The 22,297-nt window shown below is 36.1% G+C and overlaps 1 protein-coding gene across 7 annotated transcripts in view; it reads right to left on the bottom strand.

Moving 5' to 3' along the window:
* The window catches only part of LRBA (LPS responsive beige-like anchor protein), a 732,259-nt gene that overhangs the window by 42,405 nt on the left and 667,557 nt on the right, over positions 1–22,297 (bottom strand). For 5 of the 7 annotated variants that reach the window (XM_055336397.1, XM_055336402.1, XM_055336398.1 and 2 more), the window contains exons 49-50: positions 7,408–7,497; positions 2,969–3,161 (exon numbers count right to left, since the gene is read on the bottom strand). In XM_055336397.1, the coding sequence (XP_055192372.1) occupies positions 2,969–3,161; positions 7,408–7,497 (283 nt within the window). The remainder of the gene's footprint in view (positions 1–2,968; positions 3,162–7,407; positions 7,498–22,297) is intronic. The other 2 variants (XM_055336401.1, XM_055336403.1) reach the window with 1 other exon arrangement.

Raw genomic sequence — 22,297 nt, 5'->3', positions numbered from 1 at the left:
CAGTATCTAGAACCTAGAAAATGTTCTATAAACATTAGCTGCTATTCTTTTATTTTGTTCGCAGGTCCTGTAAGGTCCTTTGAGGGAGAAGGAAAAATAAAGATGATTTAAAAAAAAATCAGGACTCAGACCTTGCTGAAAGAAATGACAGTAGCTAGCTGTCTAATGAACAAACTATGGAAATCATAGATTCTTAGAAAAGAACTAGAATCTAAATTAAAAAAAAAAGTAGTATAACACGAATTTAATATTCGTTGAAGAAAAGCTGTTAGGGATTTCTGACATTTTTGTTCCTGACATTTGTTTTAAATCGAGGCATATCAAGGCAAGGAAAAAGTAGAACAAGATAGGACGAAAGATCAGATTTATATAAACATACTTGAAATGAGACACAGATTTAATAAAATGGATGCTTAATATTTTCAGGTGTAGGTATAAGCTCAGAATTGAAGATCACATTGTAGAAGGGTAACTACTGGGTATTCCCATAGGTATTTATCTGGTGAGGAAGTGCTGCTTCATACTGTAAAGCCAGAGGGTGAGACCAAAACGCAAGGTACATATGGTGTCTAAATGGGGTGACACAAGGTATATGTGGCATCCAAAATGGGTGTCTCTCCATCGTCTGGGGCCCCCACCTGAGGCAGAACAAAGGAGAAGTTTCTTGAATACACTGCAGAGAAGCGGTTGGCAGCACGGCAGAGGAGAACCAGCCTGCCAGGAGGAGGTAGTGGGTGGGGGCTGCTTTTCAAGGAGGGAGGCAGAGAGGGACTCTTCCCTTCTTTGGGAACTATGCCTCATTGTAAGCAGCCCATTGATTAGCTAGGGCCTCTGGGTATTTCGAGTGGGTTGCTTCAAGAGCCTGTCTGTATTCTATCACTCAAGCTGCTTGCCTTCCCCCCTGACAGATCAGCAATGACAAATCTTAGGCATTTTGGGTGGAGGTTTCATCCTCCGTAGTACAGACCCAAAGAAGGCTCACTGGGCAGAATAACAGGCAAAGAATTGGCAAAACATATGCAGTCCTCCAAGCGTGTAGCTTACAGAATGGTGAGCTTGGGCTGGGAAGGGCTGGGTGTAGAGTAAGTGGCACTCCAGCAGAGGGATGCTGCCCCCAAACCACTTTACTATAGGTTCTCTATAGATAGTCCTTACTTCTGAAGTAAGGAAAAGAATACCTGACAACCAAGTACTAAGGGAAGCAGGCTTTCCAGTCAGAGAAATAGGCTTGCTCAAGATGGGAGGCCCAGAACTCATCAGCAGTACTTCTGGAGCGTACCTAAAACTTGAGTATCAGCTGGAGACCTTGTAGCCCTTGGGTTGAGCCAGCTCAGGGCCTGCTGAGTTTGCCCTTAGCTCGGCTAAACTAAAGACAGTGGCAGAGTAGCCAGGACTTTCCAGCAGGTGAAAAGATTTGTTTTCCCTCACATAGCCAGTCACTCTGTTTAAACTGAGAAGTTCTCAGAGCTGCCACTAGCAGCCACCGGGACAGGCATCATTGGTGCTGGCCCTGATGCCACACACACTGGTGCTTTTGCCCAGCTCTAAGAGTAAATGCATACTAGGTAAATCCTTTAGTGTATTTGATAGAATATACCACCAGCGTGTTTTTCCTCTAACCAGTGGTATTAGAGAATCCAAAAATCACATTTGTTAAATGATAATCTTTAGTCCCAAAATATGTCATCTGCATACACACTTATCACTATAAGTTCACTTGAAGAAAAAGGAATAGAAGGACCTAATAATAGAGACAAGATATACCTGCCTCAATTTCTACCTTCTCCACTTTTTTTGAAATCTATTCTCTAATCAAATACTGGCATTCATCTCCTTTCTAACAGCCAGGAAAACAGCCATAGTTAGTAAATTCTGATACCAATCACAGATTCTTCATGATGGGTACGTTATTGAGCAAAGTCAGTGTACCAAGTTTTGCTTGAATGTCAATTCAATTCTGTTCCATTCTAAGAGTTTTTGCATTTAATTGGCATGAGGCCCTGTTCAAGAATTTATATTTTTGTTTTTTGCAACCAGTTCGGGTATTATAATGAGCAGCACTTTACGTACATTTTACAGATTTAATGACAAGTTAACAGACTATTAAAATCTATCTTTTAAAATGTCCTACCTAAAACAATGGCTTGGAAAAAAGCCTATAATCTTCAGGACTTTAAAAGATTTTCCTTCTTACAAATAGGATTTCTAACTAGTGGCCAAAAAAGAACAATGCTAGATCCAGATCCCAACATTCCTGTTCTAATGAGGGGCAATAAATCATAGCGGGTGATCATAAAATTTGAGTCAGAAAACTGGGGTTCAAACCTGGCTCTGCCACTGACTGGCCATATGTGATACTGAACAAGGGGACTCAGTATCTTTGTGGTAAACCGTGGGGCTGGATTAGATGAACTCTCAAGTCTCCTCAAACTTTGGTTTATTATTCTAATGGTTATTTCAGTAGCTTGCTGTTAGTTACTCTAACTATTCAACACTTAATGGAAAAATAGAAATGTACTTATGGGTTCGTAGTATTTTGGGCACATAATTTAATTGTTCTTTTTTCTATCATCCATGACAAATACTATGATGTCATGTACAAAAAGGCATATAAGTAGACAATCAAAAATGCTGAGTATATGAATAAGTGGAAAAAAGATCTAATAAATAAATACATACTACTTATGGACACAATATAGAATATCATTATATTAAGATAGAGAAATAATATTTGTCTACAAGGAATAAAGACAAACCACCAGATGCCAGAGTTTATGTTTTAATATTTGTATTATATGCCTCAGAAGGGACTTCTTCAAGCCTTTCAAACTATTAAATATTTTGATTCAGACGAATGCTTGAAAATTGAAAACCTTAAATGTTGAGCTATATTTAAGTGGCTATTAAAGTTACAGTGCTTTCAATGGTGTTCAGCAGTTACTATGTATTATAATATTTCTTTACTTACCAGGAAGGTTGTGCCACTTGTTCACTGCAAAGAGCCTGTTAGCAGTGACTGTGATCACAGCAGGAGTCGCCAAACCAGGCTGGGTGTTAGCTGCCACATGAGTGACAGGGGAGTTGGAGGGAAACTTTAGGACCATGATAACATCCTGCTGGGCTTGGTCTGTGAACATCAATGGACTCTGCAGGAGGAGATACTGTTGAGTGGGCATGACAAGACCCAAATATACAAGAAGGAAAAGACAAAGAAAGACAAGAAAGAGAGAGGGTGCAGGAAAAGAAGAGGAAAGACCATGTTAACACAAGTTGCAACTGAGAGTGTGGTGAGCAGAAAGGTTATAGAAATGGCAATTAGGATTGGCTTGTTTTTTATGTACGTCATTAGTTGAACGTTTTAGTGATTGAAGTAAAATAACATTAACAGAAACATTTAAAAAAATCCATAGATTTTATTAGCTCCCTTTCCCACCCTACTCTCATGAAGGACTACAGAAATGATTTGATTTAGATTCTAAATAGGCAAAGTATTGGGTATTGCATTAAACCATTTCAGTTGCTATAATGTGTCAAGTACAAAAAAAAAAGAATGAGGATAGGCAATAGGTATAAAAGCAAGGCAAGGTAACTTCAAAGATCATCAAAAGTTGTGTTGAGTTAGCACGAAGATTTCGACAACTAAATAAAGAGATAATTAAAACAAACATTTATAAACAATAGTTACACAGCATGTATTATAGTAGAGAAATAACTTACAAACATAATATACAAACTTAATTATAAAGGTGTTTCAAAGCAATGCATAATTAAATGTACTTGTAAAAACAATATATTTATATAGTGTACCAAGTCATAAACACTGCCCTATTATAATGCAAATGGTGCTTGCTCTTAACAATTTCTGCTATAGCTAAGGATAAAGAGAAATACCTAGATGTCCCTCTGCTCTTTTGATTAAAAAAACTAAAGTGCAAGACTTTTGATTTTGCCTTTGAAAAGCAGCAAGTAATTGAAAATGTTAAACAAAAAAACACTGTCTGTTCTAATAACTAGCAACAAAATAAATCTTGAAGACTACTAAAGATTTAGAACATTCCTACAACTCGTATGTCATAATCCAAGACATATATAACACTGCTGTGATTTACTGGCTTTATTTATATGTCGGGGTAGTATGCTATCACCCAGTAATTGCACTGTGCATTTCCAGCAATCCTCTTCTACATGTCTATTTTCTAATAGCTGATTAGTATCATTCACAATTGAAACACTTTGATGAAGTGCTTCTGGCTGCTTTCCTACTGCCATATTTCAAAACACCAGGTATATGTAAATGTGTTAGGCACATATATTTAACACGTATTTATTCAGAACTGCTAATAAAAAATTAAATACATTTGCATTTTTATTATCAGTCCTTTTAAAAAAGTTATTAAGAGTACTTAGAAAAACATATTGCACTAAGAATTCCTATTTGCACTCTTTGCATAAAGGTGTAAATAAAGGCAACTAATAAGCTACCCAGACACCCTTCTGAGCAAGTGGCTAAAAGCCAATCAATATTATGAGTTAATCCTCCCTGGATGCTCATTCAATTAAAGGTGTCAGTAATGCCTCATCTGATGTGGCCTCAATTAAATCCAACTATCTGATGGTGTGAAAACACAGGGGGATACAGCAACAGCAGCAAAACCAGACAAATAGGCAGCCTTCGTGTGCCTGCTAATTACTACACCTGGTGTATATTATGGCTCATGCACTTAACGCAGCACGAGGTGGCTTTAATTTCTGTTATATTCGTGTGTGTGTGTATGTGTGTGTGGTGGGGTACGGTGCACTGATGGTTGATGGGGGGGACTCATCTGAATGGTAGTAAAAACAATAAACATTTGGGCCTTTGATTTTCAAAACCTCTATATCAATTAGTAAATTTTGTTATATAAAGAACCTTTTATACAATTTTTAAGGAACTCTGTGGAACTGGGCAAAAATGAGAAATAGTGAGCAACAACAAACACAATACCCTACAAGCTAGTTTTGAAAAAGTCCTGGGAAAAGGAAATGAACATCATTTCAGAGTACCAAACCTTATTCTTCCCTTATAGTTAAAAAAAAATATTTACTAAAGTCAATTTATAAACTCTGAGAAAGAGTATAACATACATCATAAAGTCTCACTGAAAGGAAGTTGATACTTATTTTTGAGCTTAACAGCTCCTACTGTAAATACGATTAGGCTGAAATTGAATAATTCCAATGTTTATGTCCTTAAAAAAACCACAGAAACATCTCTAATGTGTAGGAAGAATGTCTTGTTTACATAGTGACTCTAGTGGGCCAACTCTAGGCCACATGGCAAGGACAGGCCACTTCCAGAGAAAGCCACAGACATCATATCTGGAACTGTCCACTGCATTTTTATAACAAGCTGTCCCTCCAGTCTGTTTCTACATACTCCATCTTTGACTAGTGCTCCCGAGGCAGGCAAGCAGTGGAAACTGTTGGGAGTTGCATCACATCCTGGGCTATTAAGTATGGAATAAGAAGCACCAGAAATAAGCAGCACATTGCAGTGTACTGGGCTAGTCTATGGTGATGGCAACAGTGGCATATGAGGACGACGACTGGTAAAACAGGGATCAGAGAAACAAACCTTCATCTAATTCTGGGTGCCTCAGGGAGCCACATCTGAGGTAGAAGGAGGAAACTGCTAGCCCAGTTTCATTCAGTTGTCACAGATTAAGTGTACCCTTGCTGACAACTCTGGTTTCCTTCCAACACGCCTTTCTTTCCCACCCACATATGTGTAATGTGAAAACACAATTTGCACACGTCTGGAAAGGAGTTCAGGGATTCAATTCAGAGGATAAAGATAATGGGAAAGACTGTACCCCATCCTCATATAAGCGTGGCCTTCATATCCTAGAAAGCTGATCTGCCTCAATGAACTCTTTTGCCAAGGAGAGAGGCTTGGCAGGAGGGGTTCCCCTCTGACACAGAGACCAAGTCTGTGCAATGACCCAGGCAGAAAGTCAGTGGAGCAGTGGAGGCGTTTCCATTAGCCAACATCATAATAGCCTGAGTCTCACTGATAAGCTATTACTAAAATGATTTCTAAACCACAAACATAAATCATTCTTGCTATTTTTTATGGCATTATCTTCCACTGTTCTTGTTAAATGTTTGCTTTTTGTGTAATCTGCTCACTAGTTACCCTTTATGTTCACTTAAATCTGATCTCACCTGTTTAAAAACACTTAGGGGAAAATGTGATGCAAATAATTTTTAAAATGAGCATACTTTATTGTGACGGCCAAGTCATATAACTAGAGAAAGAAGGGAGAAAAAGGTTTGGAAGGAAAAAGAAAATAACAGAGGGTGAAAAGGAAGACACAAAGATGATGGTGAGATAGAAAGAGAAAGAAAAAAAGAAACAGAGTCAGAGGTGAAAGGGCCACATCTCTTGCTCTCTTTGCTGCTGTCTCGTTTCTAGTATTGGTCAAAATTCTACATCTCCAATTCCTGACCCTGGGCTGGCCTCTGACTTGTTTTGGCCAATAAAATGTGGTATAAATGATGCTGTGTGAGTTCAAGAGCTCAAGCTTCAAGAAGTGTTCTCTTGGAACATTGTTCCTATTCTGAAAGTGGCCTGAGCTAACTTCCTTGATGATGAAAAACTACATGGAAAGAGGTCTAACTCAGCCTACCCGCAGCACTTCAAGCGAGACAAGCAGAAGAAATGACCATTTAACCCTCAAAATCATGAGAAATATAAATCACTGTATTAAGCTTTGGGTGGTGTGGTATACCAAACCACCTTTTCTTCTCTCTGCAGTCCCTTACTCTCAGTAACAATGTCCTACATTTTAGTTTTAAAATTCCCAAACAGAAAAATATACTGGGATGTAAAGAACAAACACAATAGCAAAACTAATCTAGAAACTCATAGGATCAAATCAGAAAATTCATCTATCGGGATGCCTACATGGCTCAGCGATTTAGCACCTGCCTTCGGCCCAGGGCGTGATCCTGGAGTCCCGAGTTCAAGTCCCACATTGGGCTCCCCTCAGGGATTCTGATTCTCCCTCTGCCTGTGTCTCTCATGAATAAATAAATAAAAATATTTAAAAAAATAGAAAACTCATTCATCTTATGTCTGGAGTCATTATCCTGCAGTGGGGATATGTGACAATTATAAACCTTTTAATTCTGCAACACAAAACATGAACTGATGAGATCCTAGAGCACCAGAACAATGTTTACCTTTAAAGACTCCAGAACAGCATGCAATAATATTTACTGGTTGTTAGCAGGCTGACAAACATTGCATAAAAAGAACAGGTTCAGATGTGGCAGAGAATCTCAAGTACAACAAAACATGGTTATGAATGTTAAGCATGGTCTGAGAGAGACGCAAGAAATTAAAAGAGTATAAGCGGCACTTACCACTTGCATAGCAGAACCTCTGGGAGGATGGGGCTCTATGAGTAGTTGAGAAGGTGTCTGTCCAAAACTTCGAATTTGAGCTTCAACAGCCTGAAAAATGCATGGGCAAGTTTGAGGGTTAAGAGGTGCTAATTATAGGCAGTAGAACCACAACTGTCACCTGAAAATGTCATTCCTACTTCTGGCTTGTTTCATGCTGAAAATCAACTTTATGTTTTCACAGTGGGTCTAAGCACCTGGCAAGGGCATTGAGGGTGAGGTCATCCTTTAGTACTGTGTAAGCTGTTCCTATAAAACCCTGCAAAACCCTCTCATCTTGCTCAGTGATATGAAACAGAAACCAGCTATTACAATCAGAAATTGTCCTTTTTGGCTCCATCTCTGTTTTCTTGCATTTTTTTTCTCCTGCTTGCATCATCCCTGATGACTAAAGCTAATCTTTTACAGGTATAGAGAAAACCTATTGCTTTGATTCTAGGCCCCATTTCATCCTGGGAAGTAGAAAGAAGGAAAAAAGGAACATAGCACCTGTGAAAATGGCTTGATGCTATTATTTTTGCCACAGGAAGAGCATTATTGTTGACAGTCTCTTTGAACTTAGGTGGCTAAACAACAAAGTAAAAGCCATATGTTGCATCCAAGCATAAGACAGTTAAACCAGGGACTAACTAAACATAAGAAACATGTGCATGCCCTTTTTGAAAGATGTGTGTGTGCACCCTTTGCAAGGTACTTGCTTACTATGGACCTTCCTGTACACCTAGCACAGATGCTCACTTCCCAATCACCAATCACTCCTTCATCATGAGAAATCTCTAAATGCCAGATGCTATCACCATCTGTAATTATTTTACTTGTTTACTTATTTATGCCTTTCTCTTCCACTAAAATACAAGATCTATGAGAGCAAGGACCTGATCTATCTTCTTTACTGTTAGATCCCTAAATTGGGTGAATGAATAAATCATATAATATGTATGAGGAGAGAGAAGGGAGCAAAGTTATAGAAAGACTATTTCAACCCCCACAACAGTCAGTATTCTGAAGTTCCAGGTGAAATGAAGGAGGAAAACCTCTCAAATTCATAAGAGGATATATGTTCATTATGTCACTTTTTTAATTCCTAGGAAACAGATCGTTAATTTTTATACGCTCTGTAGGACTATAGGCAATATATCATAAACAAGGAAATATAATCATTTTCTAGTACTAATTTCTGTTTTTTATTTGTCAAGTGAGGATTCCACTAGTAATCCTTTATAAAAATGTAACTTGTAAGAAACTATGATAGCGATTCACTCACTGATGCATTCAGTAATCGTTAACTATGTATATAGCAGTATTAGGTCTACTTTTTTTTTTAAGATCGATCTATCTATCTATCTATCTATCTATCTATCTATCTATCTATAATAGACATAGACAGAGAGAGAGGCAGAGACACAGGCAGAGGGAGAAGCAGGCTCCATGCCGGGAGCCCGACCTGGGACTTGATCCCGGGACTCCAGGATTGCGCCCTGGGCCAAAGGCAGGCGCTAAACTGCTGGGCAACCCGGGGATCTCCAGGTCTTAATGTTTCTGACCTTGAATATATTAATAAGCAGGGAAAATGTACCTAGTAGGTTAAACATCAGTTTGATGTAGTCAGGCCAGTAAGTTCAAGGAGTGCTCTATGACTTGGGCAGAAAAGATTGAAAAGCACCACCCTGAAAGCTGAGTGGTATGATGGAAGCAGCATGGGTTTTGAAGTCTAACATACCATGTTCAAATCCTGAATGCATACCACTTGTAAACTCTGTGATCTAGTAAGTTATTTAGTAACCTCTCTAAGTTTCAATGTTCTCTCCTATAAAAATGTAGATAACAGTAGTATCACCTCATTATGCTATATTAAAAATTAAATGATATTTATGTAAAAATATAGTAAAGTGCTTAATATAGATTAGACACTCAATATGTAGTCAACAAATATTAAGGGCTGATAATAACAACAAATATTTATTTAGTACTTAACTATTTACCAAGAACTTTTGAAGTGCTTTACTATCTTATGTCAGCTAATCTTTATATGCTATGAGTGCAAGTGCCTGGGTGGCTCAGTCAGTTAAGCATCCAAGTCTTAATTTTGGCTCAGTCTGTAATTTCAGGGTTGTGAGATCTAGCCCTATGTGGGGAATCCATGCTCAGTGAGGAGTCTGCCTCTCTAGCTCTCCCTCTGCTTGCAGACTTGCACTCTCTCTCAAATAAATAAATAAATCTTTTAAAATAATAGACTATATGATATGAGCCCTTTATTATATCCATCTATAAAAAAATAATGCACAAAGAACCTAAATATCTTGCCCAAGGTCACATAGTAATTAAATGGCAGGCTCAAAATTTGTACCTATGCAGCATGATTCTAGAGCTCTTAATCTTAAGCTATCCTTCTTTCTTATCTGTTAAGTACTATGCCAAGATCTGGGATAAGACGAAGCACAAAAAAGCATGAGCCTGCAATACAGTGAATGAATTAATAAGGTATCTCTATCATTATCATCATCGTCATCATCATCATCACAAAGTATGTTCAGACACAATTAGTAGAGTAGCATGGATAGGCAAGTTTGGTTTTATATAGCAGGAGGTAATGTTGCTCCTAGACTTTAGATACAAGAAAAGGAGCCAAGAGAAAGCATGGAATAAAGACTAGGATCATGTCAGGACTTCTAAAATGTTTTCTGATGGGACTAAATCAATTTATGATCAACATCAGGACAATCTTGAAGAAGAAAAAGTATCAAAAATAAAATGAGAGAACCTGAAGCATAGCGGTAGTCACAAAGAAAGAGGCGGGAGCACTGCTATTTTATGATATATGGATTTATTAACTGAGCTTATGAATGTGAATCTTAAATTTTTAAAGACCAGTTGGCAAAGCCAGCACCTTTACCCTTGATGCTGCCTTTGGTGGTCCCTGCCCAACAACCACATGTCTTTTCCCCTATTTAAATGGAGGAGGGCAGGGGAGAGATAACTTGCACACATGGCCTGTGGCACTGGATGGTTCAGAGTATTAATCTTGACTTAGCCATTTTTCTGCTGTGTGATTTTGGGCAATTAGCTTAACCTCTTTTCCTCATCTACAAAATAGAGAAACTAACAATACCTAGTTCACAGAATTGTCTAGAAAATTAAAAATACTTACAAAGTACTTTACACATACTAAGCACTAAATAAAATGTGGCATTATTATTAGGTTTGGGACTCAGCGTGATCCTCATTTAACACAGCTAATCAGGGAAGGAAGGGAAGAAATGTTTCAGGAGTTACTAATGATAAACAAATTATTTTAGGAAACTGAAATCTGGCATAAGATTTTAAGATATAGTGCAGGGCTAAGCACTCAGAGACAAAAATATCTCTTTGGAGGTTGAGAGGTCAGTCCCAAACAAAAGGGATTATATACCTCAACCCTTATGGAAGCTGTGGTATTTGAAAGAAAGGGCTAAATGTATAAGCCATGGACTAAGGAAAAAAAATCAATGGGTCTTGGAGAACGATGACTTTGAGCAATGAAGAAAAGAAAAAAGACAGACTAATTCTTTTTCTTTTGAACTTGCATATTTTAGAGAGTAATAATGCAATGGATGGAAATATAAGTTTCTGTTAGGAGAACTAGTTTGCCATGAGAAAGTGTATTTTACATGACATGTAGAATCTGAAGTGATAGTGGTAACCATTACCCATGTTGAAATATCCAACGAGCAAAAGAAAGCCCAAGATTGGCTCTGACATCAAAGATCAGTATTGATTTAGGTGTAATTCAGAAAAGAGAAATGTTAAGTCAATGGTTTTACATCTTTCTCTTTCCCTGTGTAATATGTGTGTATTTTTAAGCAACAGAAATGACTTCCTTTTTCAAATAAAATGTAACATGAAATCCCAATATATCAAAAATAGAGGTATAGGGCTATCTACTTTATTTTATTTTTTATTTTTATTTTTTGCTATCTACTTTAAAGGTGGATGAAGCCATCCTTAATAAGCTTTCTTAGCAACTCCTGAAACAATTCTGAGAAATCTTAGGGCTGTGGCACACAATCTGAAACTCACTGGTTAAGCTCCAGGAAGGAAATACATGAGACACACACATAAAAGGAACTATAGCTGAACTCTGGGAAATACTCATATTTAGGGTATCATATAAAGAACTAATGAAGAAAACAGAGGAGGGGGTAGTTAGGAGTCAGGGAGCAGGACAGTGACATGGAAGCTGTAAGGTGAGAGTTCCAAACACAGAATGGTCAGTAACATTAACTACTCCAGAGAAGCTAAGAATGACATTATTGAATATAAATTTTAATTATAGATATAAATTTAATGTAACCAGTCTTAATACTACATATCCTGCTTCACATTTTACATTGTTTTGAAATGAAAAGGATATGATGGTAAGACAATTTTAAGAAATACCAATGTTCTCTCTTTTTCTTGAAGATTTATTTATTAGAGAGAGAGTGAGAGAGAGAGAGAGAGAGCACGAGCACACACATGAACTGGGGGAGGAGCAGAGAGAGAGAAGCAGACTCCCTGCTGAGGATAGAGCCCAGTGTGGGAACCTGAGATCATAGCCTGAGCTGAAACCAAGAGTCTGATGCTCTACTGACTGAGCCCCCAGGTGCCCTTATTATTATTTTTTTTCTTGAGAAAGAGTACACGAGGAGGGGGAGGGGCAGGGGGCAGAAAGAGAGAGAGACAGAGAGAGAATCTTAGGCAGGTTCCATCCCCAAGCGCAGAGCCCCATGTGGGGCTCAATCTCATGATCGAGAACATGACCTGAACAGAAATCAAGAGTTGGATGCTTAACTGACTGAGCCCACTGGAAAACACTTCTTTAAAAAACACCTAAAATTTTAGAATTTGCACATTAGTGACCTCTTTCAGGAAATGGCTTTTTCAAGTCATGTAATATAATGGTCTGATTATTTTCCTAAATGACAGAACAAAAGCTGTATTATCCCACACAGGTTAACTACTGATTTTCTTTCCAAGTCCTCCCAATAGCTAAAAAGACTACGGAATTCTTAGGCATGAATACTTTAATTCTTGAGTAATCTTAAAGAGTTGTGGGTGATAAAACTACAACAGAAAGGGCTTTTTCGAGCGTGAACATTATGGAATAAGATTATTGGATAATGATTATGATCTCAAATTCTTGTAGTCACACTTTATATCATCAACTGACCGTTGTAGATTCTTTTCATTGTTTCTACAACTCACCTACCATTTTTCATTCACCCTGATCTCTGAAGCAGTCTACACTGTTGATCACATCCTAGTTTCTTCACATTCTCTCTTCTGTGGCTTTCATGGCTCTACCCCCAGTTTAGTTCTCTTTCTTTTTTATTCTCTTTCATTTGCTGACTTCTATTCTCTCTCATCCATAAAAGAACTCATCACTGCAAGTTCTCTTCTAGCATTCTGAATTTCTTCATCTACACTTTCTGCCCTGGAAATTTTTTCTGCTATGACTTGAAACTTTTTTCTGTGGGAAAGACTTTCAAATCTAAACCCAGAGAATTACTGATTTCTATGAAGTGTCCATTTACACTGTTGCCTAATGGCCATCTATGTATATATTGTGTGTATCATACATCTCAGCACACTTAAAATGAACATATCTTAAAATCGTGTTAAACTAATTTTATTCTAACATTCTGCAGTCAAGGGTTAGACTCCTATTTTGATTTTTATGTCCTGATTCTTATTGATATTTAAAAATTTTACCTCCTCCTTTCATATATAATCATTCACTAGATCCAATCACCTCTTTTCTAAAGTTTCTCATATCCCTCATTCCTTTCTGAATTCAGGTCCCTTATAATTTTAGGTATTGAGAACTGCAATAGTCTCTTTAGTTTAGTTTCTTCTCTTTAGTTTCTTCCTTCAGTGTGAACTGCAGAATTGAGTTTTCCCAAACTCTCTTTTATGCAATATTCTCTTGATCAAATGTCTTCAATTCATCTCCAGCAATTAAAGGACTAATGTCAGGCAATAACATCTTTCACTTTACTCCCTTATCCAGTTCTCTGATACAGTGTTCTTTTTCTGTCAGGCTGCTTTTCTTATATAATCAGCTCTTTCTGCTCTTTCTCTCATGTGACTGCTTCTTCTGGAATGGTCACCCTCATCTTCAATTTTCTGAGTCCTACCCCTCTCAAGAAAGCCCTGCTTAAGTTCCACATTTTTGGTGTACTGTTTACTAAATCTTTTAGCCTGTTCATCTGATTACACACTTGATTTAAGCTTCCTTGTAAATGTTTTCTGTAACTTTTAATAATTACTAGTCTCTGCACTATACTATAAGGGCTCAGAATATCATATATTTTAGTATAAAGTACCTTGCACATAGTATTCTCACAACAAAAAAGTGAATTTAGTGCCTATTACATTAGCAAGCTCAATCAGACCTTTATGCCTCCTCATCTAGATTTGTACTGGGGACAAAACCAAGCTTGAGAGAGAAGCACAGTTCTTGACAAGGGCAAAATGTGGACAAGAAGGAGTATAAGTGAAGGCTGATAATTGCTATTACTGAGACCAAAGAGTCTTTCAGGGAAGGTCTGAAAGATGTCAGTAAAGGCAGTAACTCTCATTTCTTCACCCCAACATAGCTGAGGGATATGACAACACTTCGGTATCTCACTATATAGTGATTTTCTTAAGAGCCAAGTGAGATATTCTGGGGCAGTATGTGTGATTTGAAAAAGTCCCTCAAAGTAATTTTATTTATCACTTTTTCTTCACTTTTCCCTTCAGACTTATGTATAAAGCAACAGAAAATTAGAGGCACAACTGAAGTTTGAAGTCACAGAAAACACAGGTGTTAAGATTCAGGAAAGTGGACTGGTATTGCTTGATAAACTCTACCAAGTGCCTAAACTGTTTTTAATGAACATTCCTTCATCTAGATAGTCTTAGTTCCAGATGCTAAAAATTTGATTATGTTAAATTTTTATTATGGAATAGGATAATGAACCCCCATGTACCCATAAGTCGATTTCAATAATTAACACATTTGGCCTTACATTATCTTACAGGGGGATGAGAAAGTGCTAGAAAGATTCAATGAAAAACAAGAGAATGTTCCTGCTTTTAAACAGTTTATCTAAAAAAAATAGTTTATCTTTTTTCATTTCTCCTGTAAAATTACATTAAGAAAAAAAATCCTACAATAACCAAAATTATAAACATTAGCCAGCAGCCTTCATCTTTCTTTGGAGTTAAATACACCTGAGCTTGCAAGGAGATGTTCAATCCTCATGTTGCAAATTTGATTATATAACTTCTCTACTTAAAATCCTTCCATCCAAATTCCTTTCCATAAGGTAACATCACTCATGAAGTAAAGTATGCAGACATCGGAACAGACTGCTTAATTTAAAATCTCAGCTTTTTCACATATTAGTTAAGTGACTTTAGTTAAGTGACTTTGGGCAAGTTACTTAACATTCTGTGCCTTCGTTTCCTTATCTAAAAATGGTGATAATTAAATGGGTATTATGAAGATTAAATGAGATAATATAAAACATTTAGAACAAATCTTGACATAATGTAAGCTAGCAATAAATGTTTCATATGATTATTACCCTATATACATAAAAGACAACACAGTGCTGGTTGAGGTTAAGTAAGCATTTCATAATGTTACCAACTAGTGATAATTATGATTAGTAATAATATAGCCCCTGCCTATGATTCTAGTCTCATCCTCTGCCATCATTCATCTCATATCATATACCGTGAGATGTAATGTGTCCTACTGTCTTTGTATACACTATTTTCTTTTCCTATTTTTTTCTATTCCTTTTCTCTGTGTGGGGTTACCTCCTTCTTATTTTTTAAGACATAGCTTGGGTATCTCTGACTTCTGGGAAATTTCTTTTTCAGTCTCATCAGACTGTTGCTACCCCTCCCTGTTCCTCTTATAGCAATGTGCACAGACCTCTACTACTTACTTAACATTTTAGTTACTTGTTTATAATTTCTCCCTTATTGATTAGGCCGTAAGTCCCCTTGAGATGAGACTGTCAAATATTTCTGTGTTTCTGGGTACTTGACATACAGTAGGTATTCAATAAATATTTACTGAAAGAATGAATGGTCATCCAAGTCAACATAATTCAGCAGGGATGCAGCTAAGATACACTCCGAACACTATTACAAAGCAGCCCCACACTGAATAAAACATTCTATTAAACATTTCTACTAAAAAGCTTACTTTATTATTTAACATTCTTATTCATTGATTCCCAATTATTTCTGTAAATAGCCTGTTACTACTTTCTATAAGAAAACCTGAGTTCAGCAGGCAGCATTCCAGATGTTGAAATATATAATAAAAAAGACTATGCAAATACTTTGAGCCATTCCAGTAAAACCACATATTTATATTTTATAAACAGCATCTCAAATATTACCTAGAGAATTTATTAATGGATTTCCAAATGGAAATATTATGAAAATATTTTCAACAAGCTGCATGTTCCATTGTTCTCTGTGCCAACTATTGCATACTTGCATGATTTTATAACTGTATCTAGAGAAAGAGACAGTTTATATATATATAGATTAACACACTAGAGAGAATGAAAGGAAGAAAGAAATAAAAGAAATAAAAGTAAATAAAAGTAGACTTGGCTTAGTGACAATGTGGTATTTGGCTTCAACTTAATGACTGTTTTAGTCTCTCAGAATGGGTCTTTTTAATCTAACAGAGGAAACAAGTTAAATCAGCACAACACTTAGTAACCAACAATAAAGTTATAAAATTTTATTTTAAGATGGGTTTGGAAGAGAAATAACTTAAACATATGGATGCAATTAAGGTAAACACATATGTATGCTGTTTCTTTTAAGCACACAACTCTGAAATTATATTTTATCTCCTATATATTTACATCTAAAAGCACTATAAAATTGGGATAGAGAAATTGAAAAACAATTTATCAGGAAAACACATTACATTTAGCGACCTATTAAGATTTTCTGTGATTATCAAAATTAAGTTCTAGAAAGCTGTTTTGGGCATGAAGAAGGGCACCTGATGGGATGAGCAGTGGGTGTTATACTATATGTTGGCAAATTGAGTTTAAAAAAAATAATAAAGTTAGAATGAGAAACAAAATAAATTTTTTCCCTATAGGGGATGTTGTCATCTTCTTCTTTCCACCCTTCCAATTAAAATAAAAAGGTATAAGCGATGCCTGGGTGGCTCAGCAGTTCAGCAACTTCCTTCAGCGCAGGGCGTGATCCTGGAGTCCTGGGATCGAGTCCCATATCAGGCTCCTGTATGGAGCCTGCCTCTCCCTCTGCCTATGTCCTGCCTCACTCTGTGTCTCTCATGAATAAATAAATAAAATCTTAAAAAAAATAAAAATGTATGGTATGATTTAAAAAATAAAATAAAATAAAAAGCTGTCTTAAGATTCTAGAGTAATTCTTTGCCAAGAAAGGTTTAAAAATCCAAATAAGATCCTATATTTTATATTTCAGAATTAATTCACTTTTCAGTACTTAAAAAAAGAGTCACATTAAGAATATTCAGTGATTTCTACTGTACATACAATATTATTATCTGTGCCAGTTTTCCTCTTGCCCTACACACATTTGAACTTATGTTGAGCACAATTTGCTAGATATTTGGTAGATTTGCACTTAATGTTTACTGACTAAAATGTCTGGTTGATCAGAATCAGTGTTCTTTGGGGCCACAGTTAAAAATCTAGCTTTGGTATCAGTGAATTTAAAAATATAGTAATCAAATGACTACTTAATTATAATATGTTGAACGTTGTACTTAATTCCTAAAGGACAAAAATCCTGACAATATGAACTACTAAGGCTAAAAGAGGACAAGTACTTGATAAAAAAATACATGAGGATTCCAAAAGACAAAATTATATATAATATATATGGTTTTGTTTGGATAACATCTCTAGCTTGTTTAAAAAAAAAGGCAAAGCATCATTTATAAACATTAAGAAATCAAACTCATTCTTAACCTAAAAAATGAAATGCAAATTTAATAGAACAAAAACAGCCTTTTAATAGAAGAAAAATTTTCAATGTACAAAATTTTTAAAAAATAGCATAATGTGGGGCACTTGGGTGGCTCAGTTGGTTAAGCGTCTGACTCTTGATGTCCGCTCAGGTTCTGATCTCAGGTCATGGAGACTGCCTAAGACTATCTCCTTCTGCCCTGCCCCACCTCTGCTCTGCTGGTGTATTAGCGTGCACTCAGGCTCATGAGAGCCTCTCTCTCTCTCTCTCTCAAACAAACAAACAAACAAAAAAAAAAACCAAAAAACAAAAACAAAAAACCCAAAACCAAACAAAGAAACAAACTTAAAAACAGTAGCATAATGAACCTAACTCAAATTATTTAAAAGGAATCTTTTAAGATTGAAATATAAATATTCAAAGTGCCCTAGAAATAAAAAAAACCCATAGAATTCAAACTATGTAAAGCATAAATGTAAAAGATAAATAGCCTACAAGTAAAAAAGAAATGTCATGATATACTAGCATATTTTATTAATTTTTTTTTTAAATTTGGCTCCACACCCAGCACGGAGCCCATTGTGGGGCTTGAACTCATGATCATTGCATGATCAAGACCTAAGCCAGGATCAGAAGTCCAAACCTTACCTAACTGAGCTATAAAGGCATCCCTAAGCATATTTTTAAAAAAGATTTTATTTATTTATTTATTCATGAGAGACATACAGAGAGAGGCAGAGACATAGGCAGAGGGAGAAGCAGGCTCCCTACGGGAAGCCTGATGCAGGACTTGATCCCAGAACCTCAGGATCACAACCCAAGCCAAAGGCAGACATTCAACCACTGTGCCACCCAGGTGTCCCATCCCTAAGCATATTTTAAACTCAACTAGATAAATATTCAAAATAGAGACCAGATAATATGGTGAAGAAATAAATAAGTTAAAATGAAAAGAAGTTGCTTTATGTAAACATGGACTTGAAACATAACCTTTTTAAAAATTTTTTGAGAAATTGTACATATAGAAAAATAAAATTATGTTTTCAACTAAAGACTGAGTTTTTGATTCTACTTCAACAAATTTTCATAAGGAAAGAGGGAGATGAATGCACAACTTAGATACAATTATGACAGCACTCTCCAGCAGTAAAAATGGGACAAAACTACTTAAACTCTGATGATGAAATATTATGCAGCCATTAAAATGAATGAGTTGAGCTGAACGTATCTTACATGGAAACTAGTCTATAATATGTTGATGAAAAAAATCCTAATTACCAAAGAATTTAATATATGACCTCATTTAAGCAAAAAATAAAAAGTATAGGGATCCCTGGGTGGCGCAGCGGTTTAGCGCCTGCCTTTGGCCCAGGGCGTGATCCTGGAGACCCGGGATCGAATTCCACACATCGGGCTCCTGGTGCATGGAGCCTGCTTCTCCCTCTGCCTGTGTGTCTGCCTCTCTCTCTCTGTGTGTGTGACTGCCATTAAAAAAAAAAAAAGTATAAACACACACACATACTTCCATGTGTTATCTGAGCGTACATATACCTGAGTATACATGCACAAAATCTGGAGGGTATGTACCAATCTATTATCAGCTGTTATCTCTGGTGAAAGTGGATAAAAAGATTGGCGAATAAAAATTAATACTTTCTTCATTTTTATACTGTTTAATATTTTATATACTGTTTAATATCTTAACATGCATTACTTTAAAAATAAAGAAAAACAAAAATATTTCCATTTTGAAAAAATCTTAATATGAAAAATCTAAGAAAAATATGCCAATATTTATTATACCTTTATGAAGTTTAATTTCTCCATCAACATAGTAGCCAGAAGAATTTTTTAATCATTTAGGAACAACTCCAGTTGATAAACTGGTCAAAAACTGTGAAATGCAGAGACCTTCTACAAAGTTAATTTTGTTATTTGAGCTTATTTCCTAATTTATATCTACCTGATATCAAAGAGCCTTTTGTTTTAGCAATATTTGGTCATCATTTAGTATATAAATTTTGCAAGTAAACTATATGCTTTTCACAATGTACTTGTTATCTGGAGATATATACATGTCATGATGATGATATGGAGTACATAAAGAGCAAAGAGAAAGAGCAGCTTGCTAAATAAAATAAAACTTATTAAAAAAATAATGCAGTAATAAGAAATCAGCAGAGAGGGAACATTAGGAAAGGAGAGGAGTATTTTTACTTACATATTTATTCCATAATATTATGGAAGTTAGCAAGGTAAAACATAAGGTGATTTTAAATTGTAAAAATATGCATAGATTTCCCATTAGTGCATTTAACTGAACTCATACATTCCAGACACACATTAAATTGAGGCCCAGCCCAACCTCACTACAATCTCCACTTCTTATAGCTGTCCATCCACTGCAGCATAATCCCAGCTGCCAATCTGAAAGAAACCAGCTAGTCAGAGCAGACACAACCAACAGAAACAAATGTCACTCAATAATGTTCAGCGGCACTGTGTTCATGGATAATTTCAAACAGTATCTCTGTCTAGAACATTGATGTGCTCATTCAAAACACCTCCATCTCTAGCTACTGGAAATGAGTAGATAAAGCAGCCTGCCTAGAAAAATAAGTGAAATGCTGCTTCAAAGAGGTTGCCAAAGTTGAGAGGCAAACAGTGAAAACGTAGGGCACATTTCTAAAAAAAAAAAAGAAAATCAGAAGAGTTAATTTACTGGATTCAGACCATTATATTATTTCTCAAAACCAGACAAATATGTTTAACTTATGTCCTGGAAATAAGCAGCCATATTGAGTTATTCATTTGGTAAAAAACATGTTGTCTATTTTCACAAGAATATTTGTGAACATCTACTGTGTAAGAATAATGAAATGAGGTACAGTGAGCAATTAGATGACATGATCATCAACCTTGAGGGATGTAGAGTTGAAAGACAATATGCACACATACATACACACAAATACACACTCTCTAATTACACAGTACTGACAGGGGCAGAACAGGGTAAGACAATAAAATTACTGTTAGAATGTAGTTAATAATATTTAACATTTAAAAAATTTGTACTTGACTCAAGAAGTTCCCAAAAACTACTAGAATTTTTGTTGCTTTTGCGCACCAATAATGAAAACTAAAAACAGTGATTATATTCTAAGTAAACTTCCTCATCTTCGTTAGCAGTGTTTTTTTAATGTTGCTATTCTGAGCATTTGGAAATCTATCATACTTGTAAATAATCTTATATAGATTTTTCATATCTATGCAATTATTTTTCATCTCACCCTTCCTAGAAGCTTGCATTTAGTTTAAAATTTAGAGAACAAAATTCAGTCACTTGCTTTGAGACTACTTTCACATTCTCAATTTAGAATGAAGATGGTATCTGAAGTAAACAGGTTCATGACAGAAGACATCAGCATGATAGAATGGCTCTGGATTCCTTGGGTGGTTGACAGGGCAAAAAAAAAATCATGAAAATATTAACACTGTGCCTGTTTTATATCCTTGCACGTATAATTTAGCTATACCTGTTTAACTAAGAAGACTGCAATATGCAATAATAACTAGCAAAATACAAAGATTAGCTTTACTGACAACTTTGATGTTCATTTAATTGACTAAGGGAAACTTTGATTTCTGTGGTTTTGATATACAAGAAAGTCTGGCATAATTTCAAGGTATTTTTTTATGTAGGTTTTCAATTAAAACTTGACTAATCCTTACTGTTTATTTGGCTTTTCGTTGTACAGTTCCTGGCCTGCACTGTGTCAAATATGCCATCTGTGTAACACACTTCTGGCCAGAGATACTTCAGAATTATTTTTGTAACACTCTGAATAGTGGCTGCATGAACTCTTAACTTACTGTATTCAATACTTCTAATCTACTCTATTGCTATAACCATAGTAATCATGTTGTCTTACTGTCCTACTCTTAAATCTCACTGCAGTCAAAACAAAGATTCTTGCCCCACCTGCTTAAAACAGACTTACAGACCATTCCCCTAACTATTTAACAAATGTTAACAATGCTATAAATACCAATTGTGTTTATGCTTCCTGAAAGATTCACTGCAGCCAGCGTTCTGCAGTAGTGTTAGAGCTGAAACAAGTTGTTGACTCCCACCACGAAAGTGATTGAATTCTAAGCCAAAAATGCTTTTCCTTGGATAAGATATCTGATTTGCTACTGCCGTCATGAAACTGGGGTCATGTAAACTTAAACACTGCTGCTGCTGCTTTTGGAAAACAGACCTTCTCAGAGTGATTATGTGTTGCTAAAACAGCATTTGGAAGGATAAATTTGGAAGAGGGAAAACCAACCACTGACACTAAACACAACTTAGGGAAATTTTTCAGATTTTACTTTTACATTATGAGACCCATTGTATATAATTCTTTAAATTGAGCAATATCATGGCTCTCCTCCTCCTCCTCCTCTTCCCTGCCCATCTATGTAAATAGAGCAAGGAGCCTCCTTCTCCCTCTGCCTGTGTTTTGCCTCTCTCTCTCTGTATCTCTCATGAATAAATAAACAAAACCTTTAAAAAAATAATGAAAATCTTGAGGCCCCTGGGTGGCTCAGTCAGTTGAGCATCTGCCTTTGGCTCAAGTCATGATCCCAGGTCCTGGGATCGAGCCCCATATTGGGATCTCTGTTCAGCAGAGAGTCTACTCTCTCATCATGTATTTATTTTGTGAATCTGGAGTTTAGAAGGTTTTTTTTTCTTAATAAAAATATATTTATTCTTACTCATATCTGACCCTGAATTCAAGTATACTAATTTTTCTCTTTTTAAATTTGTTCTTTCCTTGATTTTAGTTTTTTGAAATAGTGT

Source organism: Nyctereutes procyonoides, unplaced genomic scaffold, assembly GCF_905146905.1.
Source record: "Nyctereutes procyonoides isolate TBG_1078 unplaced genomic scaffold, NYPRO_anot_genome, whole genome shotgun sequence".
In the NCBI taxonomy this organism is placed as follows: domain Eukaryota; kingdom Metazoa; phylum Chordata; class Mammalia; order Carnivora; family Canidae; genus Nyctereutes; species Nyctereutes procyonoides.
The sequence above is the reverse complement of the archived record's forward strand: the minus strand, read 5'-3'. Positions and strand labels throughout refer to the sequence as shown.